Source organism: Macaca thibetana, chromosome 4 (genome assembly GCF_024542745.1).
Source record: "Macaca thibetana thibetana isolate TM-01 chromosome 4, ASM2454274v1, whole genome shotgun sequence".
NCBI lineage: Eukaryota > Metazoa > Chordata > Mammalia > Primates > Cercopithecidae > Macaca > Macaca thibetana.
In genome coordinates, this window is record NC_065581.1 from 35,805,349 (window position 1) to 35,826,349 (window position 21,001).

Below are 21,001 nucleotides of genomic sequence, written 5' to 3' on the forward strand. Positions count from 1 at the left end.
TATCATGAGGCAAATAACTCAATCACTTAGAAGTGTGAAAAAATTGTGTTGTCCTTAATCTTTTGTCTTAAAAATGCTCTGCTAACACTTCCTGCCTTTAGGAGAATATATCTATGGAATATTTATTGAAAATATTATATAATTTTAATAGTCATTTTGTAGCTCATTCAATGCCCTATTCTCTAATTTAAAAATCAGCTAATATAAAATAGTTAATTACTCTCATCACTTTATCCCTAGAAGTTAGAGTTAATGGTTTTTTTACGGTATTGCCACAGACCATGGCAGATTCTTTTATTCAGTATAAACATATGGAACCAGAGGGATGGCTTTAGTTTAACAAAATGTATAAATACAAGGAAGCCCTTTTATGTAAAAGTCAGTGTTGGAGATAGGGGAAGATTTCTATGCTAGGTACAAATTCTGTCCTTAATTCTTTCCTTTAATTACAAAATGCTTATTATAATGTCTCATCTAAGGGTTTCTAGATTTGCAGCCTGTTATTACCACCCCTGGATAATAACACATTTCTAGTAGATCCAAGTGCATGCACTAAATCCTTCCATACTTTTATATAAATAGAAGTTTGTCTCATTACCCCCCTTCCTTTTTTTTTTTTTAAACAAGGAGAAGCCTAATAATATGGAGCATATTCAGTTGGGGCTGGGTCTCTGTAAATGCCTTCTGCCCCTCTTTAACAAGGACTTGAGTTAAAATTCATAATGCTTGGGCAAGGCTCTTAAAGAAACACTGGATTATATCCAGAATTTTCTATTCTCCCAAGGTTTTCTAAAGCATACAATGTGGCAGTAACACAGTGTCAAGAAGTGGTGGCTGGAAGAGAGAAGGGGGAATCTTCATATTACTCTCCTAGATGGGAAAGTTTGAGAGAGAGAGATATACACACACACACACACACACACACACACACATATATATATATGTATTTTTTTTTTTTAGACGGAGTCTCACTCTGTCACCCAGGCTGGAGTGCAGTGGCATGATCTCAGCTGACTGCAAGCTCTGTCTCCCAGGTTCACTCCATTCTCCTGCCTCAGCCTCCCGAGTCGCTGGGACTGCAGGCACCTGCTACCACGCCCGGCTAATTTTTTGTGTTTTTAGTAGAGACGGGGTTTTACCGTGTTAGCCAGGATGGTCTCGATCTCCAGACCTTGTGATCCACCTGCCTCGGCCTCCCAAATTGCTGAGATTACAGGCGTGAGCCACTGTGCCCGGCTGAGATACATTCTCTAAAACTTGCTTCTGAATAGCCTGGAATTCTGGATCAGTTGGACCAGCATAGTCAGTATTTGGAAGATGGTGAAACACTGAATTTGCTAATTTACTGGTGATTATAGGTACCTGAATATAGAGGGGATATGGCCTGCATATGATCCAGGCAGATTTTGTTCATATACTGTAGTTTGAATGTAGTGTGAATGGTCTTCTTCAAAGTGTACAATTATGTATATTTTTTGGACTCTGTTGTCTTTCACCATTTTTCCTTATACTGTTAAAGCTTAAATACCCTAGACCATATCATATCTCAGGAGACACTGACTTCATCAAACTTAGGCTTTTGTCTTTGGCAAGCAATCTGCCCCAATATTTGTATTCCTATTCCTAAGCCTGGTCATTGTCAGATGACTCATAGAAGCCTTTAGGGGAAGCCAGAGTATACCTAGCCGTAGGAGTGCTTATCAGGTTAATGACCTGATCATGAAACTGGCTTATAAACATTAGACACATATACTCACGCACATACACATGCTGTATAGATGTTTTTGCCCATAGAAGGGGCTGCCAGCTGCATCAGGACTGGCTGTTGTCTTCTCTGTGCTCAGATGTGCTAAGTATTCATGGAAGCTGCAGCTGCTGGAGTAGCTCTTCCCAGAAGGCTCCCACACCCCAACTGGACATTCCATTGGTCACAGTTAGGTGGTGACTGCTCTTAGCTTTGTTCTGCAGCAGAAATGTTGCTTTCCACATAGCAGAAAAAAAATATATATTATATATGTATATATATGTGTATATATGTATATATATTATATATGTGTATATATGTGTATATATGTATATATATTATATATGTATATATATGTGTATATATGTATATATATATGTGTATACGTGTGTGTGTGTGTGTGTATGTGTATTTGGCTTTGATTTATTGCCAGTCCTGGAGGAAAGGAAAAAAAAAAGATTAAGGAGTAATTTAGTAAAGAGCAGAATCCTTTCTGTTGAAAATCAGTTATTGCCATATTGACTATGACATAGGGCTTCTGGAGTGGGAGCTAGGAAGGCTCAAAGAAAAGCAGTTTATTGCTTTATTGTGAGGATTTTTAATCCCATAGCTGGTAGAAGCCAGCACCAAGAAGAAAAGATTACTCTGCTTGTCGTCTGGGTATGAGCAATTGGATGAAGAAAAACATGAAAGTTGAGGGAAAATGAGGCCAAACTGGTCCAGAATCAGGAGAGTTGACTTTTATGGCCATAGCTCTGTTGTGAGCTTTCTGTATAACCTTGGACAAGTCCCTGGACCTCTCTGGGAACCAGGTTTGTCATCTACAAATGAAAGAGCAGAACCAGGTGCTCTCTGGATGTTACTGTGATGGTTAGGATCCCTTCCAGCTCTGGCATTTGATGGTTCTCTGCCTCTATTTGTCCTGCACAAGAACTAGGCACAGAGAGAAAGCAGGTCCAGTGGGCCTGATTTTCCACATGGAAGTCATCAGCCCTCTCCTGCATGAGAAGAAAGGATATTATAGGCTGGGCATCCAGGCTGTCAATTACCTCCCTCTGAAGGAAGCAGGCCTGAGGCTATATGAGAGCTCTTCCCGTGTGTGGAACACTCCATCAGATTTCCAGGGCTCTGTGTAAGTGATAGCTGTAGGTGTGTAAACCTGCAGAACACAAATCCTGTCTGTACTGCCTGTGGTATTAAGTTGACACAATGTGAACTGCTTAATGGCCCCTCTTTGTTCCTTTAATTGTGTTCCTATGAAGAGGCAAAGGAATAAGTAATATGAGTAAATGGCTCATTGTAATGAAATAGCTTTTAGCTTCCAGATAGCTTGCTATAAGTGGAGGTTCCTGCAGTGCTTAGCAGAATTTTGGAAGGAGACAGTCCTTTTGCCTTTAGAGTGGCAGCCTTGTTAACAAACGGGAGCTGCAGTTTCTCATTTAGTCTGAGGCTACTAGAGTCCTTGTTGTCTCATTAGGCCCATAACACAGTGAGCTATGCCTTGAGAAGCAAAAACCTGATGAACCACAAACCTGATGCCTTTCCAGTGGGCTGAGGGACATGTCAGTATGGGAGGAAGTTTCTGTGTTTGCCAAGGAATCACCTTTGTAGGGCAGCATTATTTGTTAGATGGAATTGGGAATTCCCCCCGCCCCACCCCCTTGTTTGTAATACTTTACTTGTCCGATCCAAACTGATCAAGAAGAGATCTTGAGCCTTGGTTTGCTGTTCTAGTAAGTAGGATTTGTCTTAACACTAGCTTATTCTTATTTTTCTTCTTATTTTGCCTGTGAAACAGATTGGATTCTTAGGACAGCTGGGCCAGAATTATCCTCTAAAGTAAGGATATCCATTCTTTCTCCTAGAGTGGCTGTAGCACTAATTGTGGTGTCTACAGCTTGATTCAAGGGAAAGCATGGTTACTGTGGTACCAAGGCTAGCTGTGGCCATCAGGCCCTCAGCTGGTCAAAGCCTTACAGTTGCCAGGTATAGGAGCCAGCTCTGGTTCCGTTATTTCATCAGAGATACTTGACTGCCTGGATTAGGGATTTCTCAGTAGACAGCTGCTTTTTCCCCCTCACTGAAATTCAAACTTTCTGGCCACTTGACTCTTCAGAGCAGAGATTGGTGGAAGCAATTTAAAATTGTATTATCATAAAGGTTATAGGAATCCAGTTTTGGGGATATCCTTCCCTATAACCCTCAGGACCTCTGAAGAAAGGCTCACAAAAATAGAGATGGACTTAGCGACAGGTTTGTTTCTAGTAAACATTAAGTGTTGAGGGTCAGTTGGAAGTCATTTTGGTTTCCTCTTGAGGAGGTGGGAAGGATTCCAGTCTTTGGATAGTATATGTGCATATTAGAAAAGAAACAGAGAGGAAGAGGTCTTCCTTCACAATGGAGCATGGCTAAGAGCTGCTTGGCAAGTATTAGCCTCAGAAAAGAGATCATGCAGAACACCGTAGGCGTGGGAGATGCAAGAAAGGAAGGATCTTGGATTTTACTTGCACTTTTTGAAGACTAAAATCAAAGAAAGGGGAGTTTTTTGTTTTTTTGGTTTTGTTTTTGTTTTCGTTTTTCCTTAGAGACAGGATCTTGTTCTGTCATCCAGGCTGGAGTTCTGTGGCACAATCCTGGTTCACTGCAGCCTGAAACTTCCAGGCTCAGGTGATCCTCAGAAAAGGGTATATTCTAGTCAAAGGCCGTTCAGATTAGAGGTACAGGTATATATCCAGAAGTGCAGTTGTGATTCTATGTGACACTTGAATTATTCACCTTCTCTTTTCCACCTTTCTTCTTCTTAGATGTAAAAAGAGCCAATAATCGAATTTGTTCCACACTCCTGTCTTGATATTAGCCACATGCACAAAATATACCGGATGTTTCTCTCCCTTAGGTTCTGTCCATGAGACCTAGAATTCATGGAAGTGCAGCCCAGGAAGAAGACGAACATCCTTATGAACTCTTGTTAACAGCAGAGACAAAGAAAGTGGTGTCGGTGGATGGAAAAACAAAAGGTACGTTCCCCACAACTCCTGGCAGAACCAACTCCAAAGGGATTTTTACAGTTTGTGATCCTGAGTGGAAGGGGAAGATGTTGTAACTATGATACTCTTTGGGTTGTGGCGATTGGGTTTCATGATGGTCTGGGATGGTGGGTACATTATGCCTTTTCATTTCCAATACGTGACCTATATGCTCTAGGTTGGAGTTGGCTGCCACGTTCAGCATGCGAAGCAAGGAGAAGGTTAAGTCAGACTAGGTGCAAACTGTGGGAGGAGAGACCAGCCCCATGGCAGAGATTGATTTGGGGTCTTAAATCATAAACCCTCAAGTTAATGCTGTGGAAAAACAAGCTCAACAAGTCAGTCCCTTTGGGTTCAGGCTGATGGCACAGACTCTGCTTTTGAGTCCTGACCTCAGAGTGAGGCACTCCTGGGGAGGGGCCCGTGATTGGCTGCCACCCTGTAACTAGAGTGCTCTGTCGCCTTGGCCTACTTTCATTGCCTCTGCAAAATTCAGTTTCCTCTGTAAGGGAGTGAGCGCTGCAGTACTGAGATCCAGCCCGTCGATATAAGTGCAGTCACAACAGAGGTGAGTGTGCACTGCTGGGGAATTTGTGTCAACCCCTGTTCTAAGGAAGAATAAGGGGCAATGCAGTTCCCACTGCAGTTTGAAGGAACTCTTGTGACCTTTCCCAGCTCTCTACAGCTTGCAGGTATTAGGGCCTTCATGGGGTATGCGTACCTTCTTTCAACCCTAAGACATTCCATGGTTCAGGTAAGAACAGAGGATGAGATGGTTTCCTTTGAAATGCCCTTTGCTTAGATCTGTCAGTGCTTAGAGGGTGGCAAAGAGAACGTGTGCATATGCGTATGACATTGTAGACTTTATTTTTAATGGTCCTATTTAAAAGGTTTTCTCTTGCATGCAGACATTGTAGTCATTTTCATAGTGATTTTTTTTGTTTTGTATTTTATGGTTTTCATTTGGAGCTTTTAAAAAAAGTTGTAATTTAGATACAGTAAAATTTATCCTTTTTTGTGTATAGTTCTGTGAATTTTGACAGATGGAGTTGTATAACTGCCATCACAATAAAAATATAGAACAGTTTCATCCCCCAAATTTTCCGATGTTCTTTTGTAGTCAACCCCACTCCTTTCCCTTATTTCTGACAACCACTGCTCTGATGTCTGTCCCAATAGTTTTGCCTTTTCCAGAATGTCATATAAATGGAATCATGCAATCTGTAGCCTTTTGAGCCTGGCCCCTTTCACTTAGCTAATACATTTGAAATTCATCCATGTCGTCGCATATATCAATAATTTGTTCCTTTTCATTGCTATTATCCCATTGTATGGATATACCTCAGTTTATCCCTTCCCTAGCTGAGGGATATTTGGGTCATTTACAGTTTTTGACAATTATAAATAAAATCATAATAAACATTCACTTACAGGTTTTTGTGTGAACAGAAGTTTTCATTTCACTTAGATATATACCTATGAATGGGATTGCTGGGTATCCCAGCAATAGATGTTTAACTTCACGTGAAATATGTAATATGTTTAACTCTATAAGAAACTGCCAAACTATTTTCCAGAGTGATTATACCATTTTGCGTTCCCATCAGAAGTGTATGAGAGTGATGTACATCTACTTCCTATATATATCATCCCTAGCACTTAATATTGTCAGGTTTTTAAAATTTTAGCCATTCTAATAGATATGCAGTGTTAGTTCATTATGGATTTAATTTGCATTTTCCTAATATCTAATGATGTTGAGCATCAATTAATGTGATTAGTCACCATCCTTAATATCTAATTAAATGTCTATCAAATTTTTGCTCATTTAAAAACATTAGATTGTTTTCTTATTATTGAGTTGTGAATTCTTTATATATTTTACATACAAATTCTTCATTAGATACATGATTTTCTCCCCATCTGTGACTTGTCTTTTTGTTCCCTTAACAGTGTCTTTTGAAGAGAAGTGACTCTAAATTTTGATAAAGTTCAATTTATCCTTTTTTAAAATATGGATAAGGTCACCAATCATTTTTTTTTTTTTTGAGATGGAGTCTCTCTCTGTCACCAGGCTGGAGTGTAGTGGCCCAATCACAGCTCACTGCAACCTCCACTTCCTGGGTTCAAGCAGTTCTCCTGCCTCAGCCTCCCAAGTAGCTGAGACTACAGGCACGCGCCACCACGCCCAGCTAATTTTTGTATTTTTAGTAGAGACGAGATTTCACCATGTTGGCCAGGATGGTCTCGATCTCTTGACCTCATGATCTGCCCACCTTAGCCTCCCAAAGTGCTGGGATTACAGGCGTGAGCCACCATGCTCAGCCACCAATCTTTTCTATGTTTTTTTGCTAGAAATTTTATAGCTTTAGGTTTTACATTTAAGTCTATGATCAATTATGAGTTAATTTTTATATATGGTGTGAGGTATGGATCAAGTTTCATTGTTTTACAAATGGCTATCCAATTGTTTCTGCATGATTTGTTGAAAAAGACCTCTTTTCTCTATTGAATTGTCTTTGCAACTTTGTTACTTTTTTCAGAATTGTTTTAGACATTCTAGTTCCATTGTCGTTCCCATTTAGAATCAGCTTATTGATTTCTTCCCCACCCCGCCACCTAGTTCTTAGTCAGTGTGCACAGCTTGTTGATTTCTACAAAAAGTCCAGCTGGGATTTTGATTGGGTTTATATTGAATCTATATTGATAGTGAAAAATTGATAACTATATTGAGCCTTCCAATCATATTGGTAGATTTTTTTTTTTTTTTTTTTTTTTTTTTTTTTTTTTTTTTGGAGACAGAGTCTTGCTCTGTCACCCAGGCTGGAGTGCGGTGGCATGACCTTGGCTCACTGCAACCTCCACCTCCCAGGTTCAAGTGATTCTCCTGCCTCAGCCTCTCGTGTAGAGGGGATTATAGGCATCCACCACCATGTCTGGCTAAATTTTGATTTTTACCAGAGATGGCATTTCGCCACATTGGCCAGGCTGATCTCGAACTCCAGACCTCAGGTGATCCACCCGCCTCAGCCTTCCAAAGTGCTGGGATTGCAGGCGTGAGTCACCAACCCTGGCCATATTGGTAGATTTTTAATTAAAACATTTAGAAAAGGTGAAGAGGGCACCAATGCCCTCTCTAGTCATTTGATAATAAAATTGATAATAAATTACACTTAATAAACTAACCCTTAAAAAACAAGCAATTAATTAATACTCTGTTTGAAAATGGTTCTTAGTGAAGGAATAATTTTTAGCTTCATGGAGGAGGGAGATTCCAATTCTTTCTTTCTTTCAAAGGTTTCATCTGGAACCACTACAAGATAATTGACTCAACCTTTGGAAGAAAGAAGAGTGGAAGGTTAGACTAATTTAATAAGCGGGGCTGGTGTCCTTAGCTACCAAGTGTGCTTGAAAGGGATTTTGTATCCCCTTATCAAGAGATCATTAGGTTAAGGAGGGAACTAACAATTAGGAGTTTTGGCTACACATCTGGTCCTCCTATGCTTTGGTTTCTTCCAACTCTTCTATATTGGGTTAAGTGTTGTGAGTAGGTGGTATAGAAGCAGATTTAATTGAACCACAGGCTGTGGGATGCGCCTGCCTCAAGGCTTGCTGCTTAGATCACTCAAAGAGCTTTCAGACAAAATAGCTGAGACATTGAATATGAAAATGGGCTCTGCTAGTTTCTCAGAAGCCTTGCCTATCCTGGCAGCCTGGCAAGAAAAGCTAGCCTAGAAGGAGTGCCTGCTAAGGTTGGTATAAGTGAGGCACATCAGCAGACCATGTTGCAGGTATTACTGAATCTTTTCTGCATTTCCTTTAATGTCTTGTCTTATGCAGCTTTTATGAATTAATTGATCAGTTTTCAAAAGGCCATGTTAGTGAGACTACCAGAGCTTTTAACCCCGCCTTAGTATAATTCAAAAAGCTACGATGTGTGAGGGTTGGGGTAGGAAATTTTTAAAATTACATTTTTAGGCTGGGTATGGTGGCTCACTCCTGTAATCCCAGCACTTTGGGAGGCCGAGGTGGGTGGACTTGAGCCCAGAAGTTGGAGACCAGCCAGGACAACATAGCAAGACCCCCTCTCTAAAATAAATTTTTTTAATTTTTAAAATTTACATTTTTATATTAGCTTATTAGTATGTGCTCACTGAGGAAGAAAAAAAAATTCCAACAATACAGAAATGAATATAAATAAATGCTGAGGTTCTTCTTACCTCCCTGTTACTCACAGTTGCTAGAGGTGACCATCATTTGAAAATGTGGTAGGCTGGGCATGGTGGCTCACACCTGTAATCCCAGTACTTTGGGAGGCCAAGGCAGGAGGCTTGCTTGAAGCCAGGGTTTCAAGACCAGCCTGGCAACATAGTGAGACCCCATATCTGCAAAAAAAAAACAAACAAACAAACAAACTTAAGTAACTGGCTTTTAATAGCAAAATAATACCATCCTAACATAACCACAGAGTTCAAAAAGAAAGTGTGGTATATATGATTCAGACCATTTGTTATCTTTATACAAAAGTGACTATGTGAAATTCTTTGTTTGTATTTAAGCTAAAATGGGATTGTATTTTACAAACTTTCTGTGAACTTGCATTTTGTATTTGCCTTGTCTATAGAGCACAGATACAATTTTATCTTGGTTCTTAAAATCTAGCTAAATATCCCATAGCTCATTTTTTCCTTCTCCAGTTCATGGGTGTTGAAGTTGTCGCCAGGATTTCTGTTATAAATTACGCTTCTGTGGACATTCTGTGCATGTGTTCTTAAATACATGTAAAAGTATGTCTCTAAAAAAGACTGATAGAATTAGCAGGTCAGAGTATATGTGCATGTCTAGATCTAATGGGTGGAGCTAAATTGCCCTCCCTTAATGGTGAAGAGAAATACGCTCTTCATACCTTCACCAATGTGGTGTATTATCAGTCTTTAATGTTTTCCACCATGATAAGCAAAAAAGGTGCTATTTGTCATTGGAACTGAGCAACTTACCTTATTGATTAGCATTATGTGTTTAATCTATGAGTTGCCTATTTTTTTCTATTTTTCTACATAGAAATTAGTGGTAGTAGAAACACTTTGTTTAAATACCTGTAATATTTGGCCAAAGTAGTGCTCAGAGGGAAGTTTATATTCTTAAATTCATTTGTTAAACAACAAGAAAGATTAAAATGTAACCGAAAGAAAGTAGCAGAAAGTAATAAGAGATTGTTAGGGAATTATTGAGATAAAAGCAGATAGTATATTTCTCATACTTTATGTTATGTGTGCTACACCTTAGTGAAAGAAAGAAAAGTAGAAGTAAAGAAACGAAAAAGAGAGACTTGATCATTAAAATGAATTTGTATTTTTTTAAAGATTTCTGACAATTTTGATCAAGAAAGAGAAAAAAAACCACTACACGTGAGGATGCTATAAAGAATATTCTTGGCTGGGCACGGTGGCTCATGCCTGTATTCCCAGCACTTTGGGAGCCCAGGGTGGTTGGATCACTTGAGGTCAGGAGTTTGAGACCAGCCTGGCCAACATGGTGAAACCCCGCTTCTACTAAAAATACAAGAATTTGGCCGGGCGTGGTGGCTCATGCCTGTAATCCCAGCACTTTGGGAGGCCGAGGCAGGTGGATCACAAGGACAAGAGATATGGAGACCATCCTGGCTAACACAGTGAAACCCTGTCTCTACTAAACATACAGAAATTTAGCTGGGTGTGGTGGTACGCACCTGTAGTCGCAGCTACTCAGAAGGCTGAGGCAGGAGAATCGCTTGAACCTGGGAGGCAGAGGTTGCAGTGAGCCGAGATCACGCCACTGCACTCCAGCTTTGGTGACAGCGAGACTCCATCTCAAAAATATATATATACAAGAATTAGCCAGGCGTGATATCACACACCTGTAATCCCAGCTACTCAGGAGGCTGAGGCTGATAATCGCTTGAACCCAGGAGGCGCCTCTTTTTTGAGACTCTGTCTCAAAAAAAAAAAAAAAAAAAAAACATTCTTAATTGTACATTTTAAAATAACTAAAAGAGTATAATTGGATTGTTTGTAACACAAAGGATAAATGCTTGAGAGGATGAATGCCTCACTCTCCATGATGTAATTATTCCTCATTGTATGCCTGTATCAAAACATCTCGGCAGGTTGCGGGTGGTTCACGCCTGTAATCCCACCACTTCGGGAGGCCGAGGCGGGCAGATCATGAGGTCAGGCGATCAAAACCATCCTGGCTAACACGGTGAAAACCCGTCTCTACTAAAAATACAAAAAATTAGCCGGGCGTGGTGGTGGTATCTGTGGTCCCAGCTACTCGGGAGGCTGAGGCAGGAGAATGGCGTGAACCCAGGAGGCGGAGCTTGCAGTGAGCCGAGATCGCGCCACTGCACTCCAGCCTGGGCGAAAGAGCGAGACTCTGTCTCAAAAAACAAACAAAAACACAAAACAAAAAAAATCTCATGTACCCTAGTATGTACCCACAAAAATTAAAAATTTAAAAAGTTTTTAAAATTAAAACTTCAAAAAAGAATATAGCCAGGCACAGTGGCTCACGCCTGTAATCCCAGCTCTTAGGGACGCAGAGACGGGAGGACAGCTTGAGCCCAGGAGTTTGAGACCTGCCTGGGCAATATAGTGAGAACCTGTTCTCCACAAAAAAGAATAGAAAAAAAGACAAAAAAGAATATATAACGTCAAATTAAGAGATTTTAAAAATTAATAATAAGATGATTTATAGGAATAAATTTTATGTGATTAATCAGAGTTGCTGCCATCCCCTGGGAGCGTTTAGAATTGTTTTGGGAGAGTTTTGATCCGTCACAATGACTGGTTAAGGTGGGGTTGCTACTGGCATTTTTCCCCTGGGGATCAGGAATGCTAAGCATCCTATACTATGCGGGACAGTCCTTCACAGTGAATAATTTTCCCACCAAGAAATGCCATTTGTGCCTATAGAAATGACAAAAGCTGACAGAAGTGGGAACCCTTAATAGATCTATGAATTTGAAAGCCCATCCTCCAAAAAGACTTGAGGCCCATGTGATTTTATGGTAGTTTTATTTAATTGGGTATTCCTGTTAAATTATTTCAAATGTAGAAAAAGTCTTCTGAAATTATCATACAGGGCAAGCATAACCAAGAACAGTGATTCCTGTTTTGTATAGCATAGTCATTTATTTCTCCTTCATGTTTAATTCTTTGCTCGCTGGATGTTCTGGACATATTGCCACTCAGAGAAATAGTGGACAACTTTCCAGGTTTGATAGCAAATGGGAATGTAGCCAAGAGCTCTAAAAGCCATCTTGTTTTCTGTGGTGCTTTAGCATCCACTAATAGTGCTTGGGTCCAGGTAAAGTGGTACTTAACAGAGGACAGTGATGAATGATTATCTGAAGACAGTGATACATGTGGACTTTTTGGCGTGCAGCTACACTTCAGAAGTTTTTGAGATTAACTCAGAATTGCTAAGAGCTACGCATTTGAGTCTGTACACAGTTCATGCATCAGTATGAAGACCTTAATCCTTCCAAAGGGGAGGAAATGGTTTTTAGCTTCTCCCTTTACTCCTACATCAGAGTACCAATTCCATAGCCATTGGGGAATTCTAGAGTGTAAGTCTTGGCTTTTCCCTGTGCCAGTTTTGGATTGTTTTCTCAGTGCTTCCAACTGTAGTCCCACTTTTACTGTTGGTTTAATGAGATTTCAGGAAGAAGAGAAAATAGGTACCTGTGTTTGATCTGTCATCTTTACCAAGAAGTCCAGGCTAGATTTTCAAAATAAATACCCAGGAGTATGTTTGGATGCTTTTTCCAAAGGGAAAACATATAAATGAGACAGTTTGACAATTAAGCCTTATCTTCAGCAGCTTCCTCTTCTCTCGCCATCTTTTTTTTTTTTAATAGACAGGGATCTTGCTCCATTGCTAGGTTGGAGTGCAGTGGTGTGGTCATAGCTCCCTGCAGTCTCCAGCTCCTGGGCTCAAGCAATCCTCCCTCCTGCCTTAGCCTCCTGAATAGCTAGACTAAAGGCATGTGCCACCATGCCCAGCTAAAAAAAATTTTTAGAGATGGGTTCTCACTGTATTGTCCAGGCTAGTCTCAAACTCCTGGCCTCAAACAATCCCACCTGAACCTCCCATGTAGCTGGGGTCACAGGCACAAGCCACTGCACTTTACTTTTCTCATCTTCTTGCATTAGAGGAGCTCCTGCCCAAAGTCCTGCTGTATAACTATCTTCTTATTAATTTATGTTTCTGAGTTGGAATAGTTCAATTTGATTGTGGAACAAGTCCAAGCCTTATGAACTGTGCTTCTAAATTTTCCTCCACCAAATGTATTGACAGCCATTTATATACATGTATATTATGCATTTATATACATGAGACATATGTAAAATAACTGAAAGATGACAGAATATGTTAAATTCATATAGAAGTGGTACAAAAGTAATTTTGGCGTCCAAAAGAGGGATAAATTATGTCAGTGTAGGAGATCTTGGATGGCTTTTTAACGAAATCGCAGTTGAGCTGAACCCCTAGATAGAGTTATACCTGATAGAGTTATACCTAGATAGAGTTATACCTGATAAGGAGAGAGCATTCCAGGCAGGAGGAGTGGCATAGACAACAGTGAGAGGATGGGAGGAGATATAGAGAACATGTCTGGAGAATGGTAAGAGTAATCTGGTTTGGCTGGAACAAAGGGAACTTGTCATAGAGCATTGGATCTCCAGCGTCACTGTTTATTCCTGAGACAATGCAGTGTTGTTGAGGCTTTTTGAATTGGGTGACATGATAGGAGCCACACTTCAGAAATATATAATTGTGGACTCTTAGATTGCTGAGACTGGGAGAGACTGGAGGCGGGAAAGCCCTAAAGTCAAGAGACTTCACAGAGTCTCTCTAAGGTAATTGGAGCCCAGACTAGAGAAAGAGTAGGAAGTTATAGGGAGGGAGGTATGAGTGGGAGAGGTATAGAAGAAGCAGAATTAACAGGACCATGGAACAAAATGTATAGGAATCAGGAGAGGAATTTCAGGATGATTCCGAGGTTTGAGCTTGGTTAATTGAGAAAATAATGTACGACTAACAGGAATAGAGAATCGAGGGAGGGGCGTGTTTGAGGGAAGATGTTAAGTCCAGTTTCGAATGTGTTAAGTTTGAGGTGTTTTAGGTACCAGAGAACATCAAAGTAAAGATACTTCATAAACACTTGGAAATATGAGTCTGATGAAAGATGTGAAGATTAGAAATATGGATTTAGGAATCATCCAAGTTGAGGTGATTATTAACATAAAAGAGAATCCAGGCCAGGTACGGTGGGTCTTACCTGTAATCCCAGCACTTTGGGAGGTTGAGATGGGTGGATCACTTGAGGCCAAGAGTTCAAGACCAGCCTGGCCAACATGGTGAAACCCCATCTCTTCTAAAAATACAAAAATTTACTGAGTGTGGTGGCACACGTCTATAATCCCAGCTACTCGGGAAGCTGAGGCATGAGAATCATTTGAACCTGGGAAGCAGAGGTTGCAGTGAACCAAGATCACACCACTGCACTCCAGCCTGAGTGACAGAGCAAAACTCCGTCTCAAAAACAACAAAAAAAAGAATCCTTTGCTGAGAGACGAGAGAGGTTGAAGAGGTCCAAAACAGCACTTAGCCTGGGCAACACAGTGAGATCTTGCCTCTATGAAAATAAAAAATTTTTAAAAATTAGCCGGGTGTGGTGGTGTGCACCTGTAGTCCTAGCTGCTTGGAGGCTGAGGTGGAAGGACTGCTTGAGCCCAGGTGGTCAAGCCTCCTGAACTCCAGCCTGGGCAACAGAGTGAGACCCTGTCTCTAAAATAATAGTAATTTTTTTTTTTAAGAGTAGAGCTTATATTTAGAGGCACAAGGGGAAAGAAACGTAGGAAGATAACTGGGATAACGCAATATCTTAGGAGCCAAGGCTCAATGTGACAGAAAACCCTCAATAACTGTGGTTTGAACAAGATAGAAGTCCAGAGTGGGAGTGCTGGGCTTAATGGCAGTTTATGACCATTAAGGACCCAGTCTCCCTTCTGCCATCTCATAGTTCAAGATGGCTATCCAAGTTCAAGCCATCAGCATGGGAAGGAAGAAAGGGGAGAATGGCACTTTAAAGATAGTTCCCACAAGTTACACGTGCCACTTTCACTTATAACCCACTGGCCAGAACTTGGTCATGTGGTTACACCTAGCTACAAAGGAGGTAGGAAGTAATTGTCTTTAGTCTAGGTGGCTGTGAACCTGTCTAAAAGTCCCATAACCAAGGCAGGAAGGGTGGAGTGGGTACTGGGGGCAGTGGGCAAACAGTATCCATTGCTATAGAAAGAGCTAGAAGGATGAAAACTAGAAAAAAGGCAGTTAGAAGACCATTGGTAAATCCTTAATGGGGTCTAATTTCTAAGGTAGGAGAGAAGTGATGAAATTACCCCCCAATTTTTACATGGTGTTGAGAGTAGTCATTAAAAAAGTTTGATCTGTCTTCTCAGGAAATTGATGTGATTGTCCTCCAAAAAGTGCAGGTGCTGTGGGTAAAGATGATGGCTTAAAGAGAGCAGAAGAGATGAGGAAATCGATCTTACATAGTTTTCAAGAGATGAGTGAAAAGCTTACTGGGCCTGGTAATCAGGCTGGCATTTGAATTCTTTTTCTAGCACTTACTGGATGGTGACCATTATTTAGGGAATCATTTAACCTCTTTAAGCCTCAGTTTCTACATGTAGAAGGGATACTAATTCTTACCTCATGGTTGTTGTGAGTATTAGAAAGAAAATGCTTGCCATAGTGTCTGGCACAGAAGGAGTAGTACTCAATAAGTAGTAGCTGTTGGAAGCCAACTGAGTTAGGTGAATTGGTAGAGGACTCAAGTCAGTTGTTTGTTGAGTATTTAAAAGGGCTCAACATTCCAGCAACTGGAGAAGAGAAAGCAAATGGCTATGAATACCCAGTACAGGAACTGGCAGAAGATCAAGGGGAGCAAAGACAGCAAATGTGCTATTAAATTAGGCATGGTTAGAAATCATGGCTGGTTGGAAGCTGATCCGGGCAAAGCTGGTATATTGAAAACTGGGGAAGTTTGGGGGCCAGAGGTCAGAGGTCCAATGACAGGCAGAGAACAGACTCTTCAGGAGTTCAGGGAGGTGGGGGAGATGTAATGAGATAATCAAGACCAACTCACTGTGAAACAGTCTTAAGTCCCAAAGCTGGGCTATACCTACGGGCCCCAAGGTGAGTACAGATGGCTCCTAGTCTGAAGATTTTCCACTGTGCTGTTACATGTAATCCCAAACCAAACTTGCAAAAATACTGGCCTTCCCTGGCATTTAAATTTTATTCTGCCTCATTAACAGGGCTACTCAGAAGAAATCAGTCTCCTTTGCAGAGTCAGGAGAAGGGAAACCAGCCTCTGTGTGCAGTGTTAGCATGATGAGCTAAGAGTTCAGAAATGACTGTAAATGAAAAATGGTGATAATGATAGCAGCTATCATTTACTGAATGCTTCCCACGGGCCAGCTGCCATGCTGATTTCATTTATGTTGATTATGTCATTGTATATCTCGTGACAGATCTTCAGGGTAGGGCTATTTTTGTCCCTGTTTCAGAGCTGAGGAAGAAAAGGTTAGGTATTGGAGCTGAGACTTAAACCCTAGTGTGACTGAATCCAAAGCCTATACTTTTAACCACGAGGCTAAAACCATTTCATCAAAAGCCTTGCTGCTATTCATGTTCTTGACATCACAGAACTGGAAGGGACCATAGAGAGGTCATTTAATCACAGATTCAAACCAGCCTAAATCCCAAAGCCCTGGAGAATGCATCCCGGGCATTCATTTTTTGAAAGAGACCTAAAGAGGAAAAGTCACAGGGCTGGGCTTCTTGAATCCCCATCTAGCTCTTATTCTATTTCTCATGTTGCATGGACCAAAACGAACTCTCAGTCTATTTGTCTTATCAAATTGCAGTCTTCAGCAAATGTCTGAATAACCTAGTCGGGACCTTCCTTCCAGGGAGAGCCTGGTGACCCTCTGAAAGCAGCCATGTACTTGGGGGAGCTCTCCTGCACATCCATGGTTTTTGACGCTCACCGTAGTCACTATGCAGCTGGAGGATTCCAATCCTAATGATACAGAGAACACAAAACAACATGGGACACTGGGTCCCCCAGCCTTCTTCTCTGGGCCTGAGGGTTGATTTGAGTTAGCAACTCCTCACATGAGCTGCATTCTTCAGCCTTAAGTGGGCAGAGGTGAATGAAAATGTGTAAATGTTAAAATGTTATTATTCAAAAGCCCTTGAGATCCCATAGCTCACCATAGTAATTAAAATGCAGCACAGAAGACCCCTTGCTTCGGTAGCTCACAGGGTAAAAGGAAAATGAATGAGGATCACAAGTTGATGGGATTGGGAATTAGCATGCTGGTGTGCCTTATTGAGTAGAGCAGCTGGCCTTGATATATGGGTGGCATAAGAAACAGGCCTCCCTCCCTGTGTGCCATTATCTCCTTGTTTCTATCCTAGAAGGGCAGACTGTGGGAAGGGCAGAGCTCGGGGAACATGGGAAGTAGCGTAGGAGAAAGGCCCAAGGGTCTCTTCTGCAACTTCACTAGTCCCTGGCATGAGGTTTGTTGCCCAGGGTGGTCTCTTAACTCCTGAGCTCAAGTGATCCTCCTCCCTCATCCTCCCAAAGTGCTGGGATTACAGGCATATGCTGCCACACCTGCCCCTTCTCTGCCTTTTCTAGTGTATTTTTACTTCTCTGTAAGCCTGACAAGGTCTTACTTCTCCTTCAGTGCTCAGCTCGAAAGCTACCTCTTCTGAGAAACCTTCTGGTTCAAAGTAATCAGGCTTTCCTTTTTGTCTGCCATGCATATGGTTTTTGCCTGTCTTAAAGCATCTATTGAGGCAGACTTGGTGTCTTTATTTTTTTTTTAATTATTTTTATTTTTATTTTATTTTGGGGGAGACAAGGTCTCGCTTTGTCTCCCAGGCTGGAGTGCAGTGGCATAATCATAGCTCACTGCAGCCTTGAATTCCTGGACTCAAATTATCCTCCCATCTCAACCTCCCAAGTAGCTGGGACTGCAGGTGTGCACCACCACACCCAGCTAATTTTTAAATTCTTTATAGAGATGAGGTCTCACCATGTTGCCCAAGCTGATCTTGAACTCCTGAGCTCAAGCGATCCTCCCATCTCAGGCTCCCAAAGTGTTGGGATTACAGGCGTGAGCCACCACACCCGGCTTCTTTATCCTCATATCACCTGGGTGCCCCCTGCTTCAGCCCTCTCACCATATTACCTTCTGTCCCTTCCTTCTGCTGTTCAGAGTTACGAGGATGGTGAAGGTAATGAATGCTTGTGAAGTGCTTTATATCTTACACAGTACTTTCATGTGCCTTATCTTTGATGATCCTTGTGACAGACCTGTGAGGAACGGAGAAGTAGTCGGTCTCATCTGTGAGCAAAGTGTGTTGTAACAGATCCTATGTGGAGGATAATAACAATTTTAACATCTATTGAGAGTGTGGCATGTGCCAGACATGGTTCTTAATGCATTACACGTATAGTTTAATTACCGCAACAATCCCCCAATTAAGATCCCAGAATTGCACAAAGAAGTGAAGTAATTTGCTTAAGAACTGCTTCTTGATCAGTGTACTCTATTGTTAGCACCTTGTCCCTAAGAGACCTTATATTATCCTTACTTTGCAGAAGGAAGAAACCATTGAGTAATTCTTTTCCCACCCATTGATCTGCCAAAAAAAACTCCTCTTGGCCTTGGATGTAGTTTTTAACGGGAACGAGAATACCAGCCTTAGGCTCTTAGATCTCGGCAAGCTTTTCAGATACCAAAGTGTCTTTCTTAGGAATTGCCTGGCTAAGTCATATGATTATAAGAATTTCTTTCCATCATTTCTTATATTCCACACAATACTGGTGGATTGTGGCTTCTCCAATAGGATTATGACCCTCAGAGATTCTTCCTCCACACCACATATTTCCTTCCTCCATAAGTTTCCATTCTTTCCTTCTGCCCACTTCCTTCCCCCTGGCATGTGTCTGGTATTGAGCCCTTGGCATCTGTTTCTCTTTCATCATTGATAGCTAGCATGAATGGGTGGCTGTTTCACAGGGCCTGCATTGTTGGCTCCCACAGCAGCAGTTCGAACATTCTCTGTGGCCTGGGTTCTGAGGTCCACCCAGGCAGTGTGAGCCAGGCTGGCCCCCAGTTCTGAGCTATGGTGTTTTCTTTCATTGTTGGTCCCTTAGCTCCTAGTTGTTAAATATGAAGCTGGAAGTTGATACAAAGCAGTAGAAGTCTGTGCTCCTTTTATCAAAGTCACCTTGCATTCAAATATAGGCAGAGGGACATTGTACCATGGGCCAGGATCTATAGGAAATTGGTCATTAGAATGTGGTCCCAGAGATGGCAAATTTTGTAGCCTGATTAACTGTCCCCATCAGTTTCTCCTACGAAGTACTGTTGACCTGAGCCACATTAAGTGGTCATGTGTCATCCTGACTGTAGCCCCACCGTGCAACACCACTGGGTAGCTCTGTTCTGGCTGCCAGTTGTTGTATGTAATATTCATAGCCATGAGTCGTGGCTTCCTGGGGCCTCGGTTAAGCTATGCAAAACTCTTGTGTAATCAACATTCCTTCTTCCCTAAAGGATTCAAGTTTTTCAGGGCTTGTTCATTGCTCAGGACCTGACCTTTGGGGTATAGCATTTTTGAGTTGGGGTGTGAAAGTCTCAAAGTGGTCAAGTGTAGAGGAGTGGCAGGGAGCGGTGGCTCACGCCTGTAATCCTAGCACTTTGGGAGGCCAAGGCGGGCAAATCACTTGAGGAGTTCGAGACCAGCCTGGCCAGCATGGCAAAACCCCATCTCTACTAAAAATACAAAAAAATTTAACTGGGCATGGTGGCACACACCTGTACTCCCAGCCACTCAGGAGGCTGAGATAGGAGAATCACTTGAACCCAGGAGGCAGAGGTTGCAGTGAGCCAAGAGTGTGCCACTGCACTCTAGCCTGGGTGACAGAGCAAGACTTGGTCTCAAAAAATCCCAGCACTTTGGGAGGCCGAGATGGGTGGATCACGAGGTCAGGAGATCGAGACCATCCTGGCTAACACGGTGAAACCCCGTCTCTACTAAAAAATACAAAAAACTAGCCAGGCGAGGTGGCGGGCGCCTGTAGTCCCAGCTACTCGGGAGGCTGAGGCAGGAGAATGGCGGGAACCCAGGAGGTGGAGCTTGCAGTGAGCTGAGGTCCGGCCACTGCACTCCAGCCTGGGCGACAGAGCGAGACTCTGTCTCAAAAAAAAATATATATATAGAGAGAGAGAGAGAGAGAGGAGGGACATGCCAAAGTTGGTGCTTCTGTGCTCCTGTGGATAAGTAATCAGAGCTATAAAGTGGAGCTAATTGGCTGCCCTTGGCCACTTCTCTAGACTCGTGAAAAGCTGAACAGACTATGGAGACCGAACTGCTCTTCTGGAGCCGGGAGGAGAGGAGAGGGATGGGGGAAATGTATCGCCGGTCAGACCTCAGCGAGTTGGGCTCGCTGTGAGAGCTGGTTGTTGAGACTATTTCTTAAAGCCTGTTTTGGAAGAACCACTGTTACAGGACGGTAGCGTCATGCGTGGGCATTGGAGACTGTGTTTTAGTATGTTGTGTTTATAAAGCACTGTTCATTTTGCAGTTCTCCTCATCTGGCTACCCTCTCCAGTTGCAGAACTGAACCTCAAGAAGGGGCTTTGGGCCTTCAGGCGTGCTGATGAGGGAGAGTGGATACTGTGTAGGCAGCAACAGGAGAGGTACCCAAACAGGGGTCTCGCGTCCCTAAGTGGGAGAAGTGTACCATCATGACATGGTGGAGACCTGGATTCTCATCACTATCGTGACATTAAAGGGATTTTTAAGTATCATGTAGCCCAGCCCACTTACTTTAGACACTGAGGCCCAATAAGATGAACTCACTACCAAGGCCACACAGCTAGAGAACAGCTCAGCCAGGACCAGAGCCAGATCTTCAGGCTCCTGGGTTAGAGTCTTCTCCCCCACCACCTGGGGTAACCACTAAGACTCCTCATCTGTAAACATAGTTGACCCTTTTGATTCTAAGATTCTCTGAGCTCATGAATAGTTCTTGAGAGTTTTGAGCAGACTAGGGAATTGTTTAGTGTAGGTGCAACAGATTCCACGTATAGAG

General features: G+C 42.1%; 3 protein-coding genes across 9 annotated transcripts in view; 1 reads left to right on the plus strand and 2 right to left on the minus strand.

Annotated features, from left to right (window-relative positions):
• Window positions 1-21,001, minus strand: part of RPS10 (ribosomal protein S10) — a 624,010-nt gene that overhangs the window by 569,758 nt on the left and 33,251 nt on the right. The window lies entirely within an intron of this gene.
• The window catches only part of TAF11 (TATA-box binding protein associated factor 11), a 322,409-nt gene that overhangs the window by 111,232 nt on the left and 190,176 nt on the right, over window positions 1-21,001 (minus strand). The window lies entirely within an intron of this gene.
• Window positions 1-21,001, plus strand: part of ANKS1A (ankyrin repeat and sterile alpha motif domain containing 1A) — a 192,227-nt gene that overhangs the window by 99,538 nt on the left and 71,688 nt on the right. For all 7 annotated transcript variants that reach the window (XM_050787564.1, XM_050787560.1, XM_050787558.1 and 4 more), the window contains one exon: window positions 4,641-4,761. In XM_050787564.1, coding sequence (XP_050643521.1) covers window positions 4,641-4,761 — 121 coding nt within the window. The remainder of the gene's footprint in view (window positions 1-4,640; window positions 4,762-21,001) is intronic.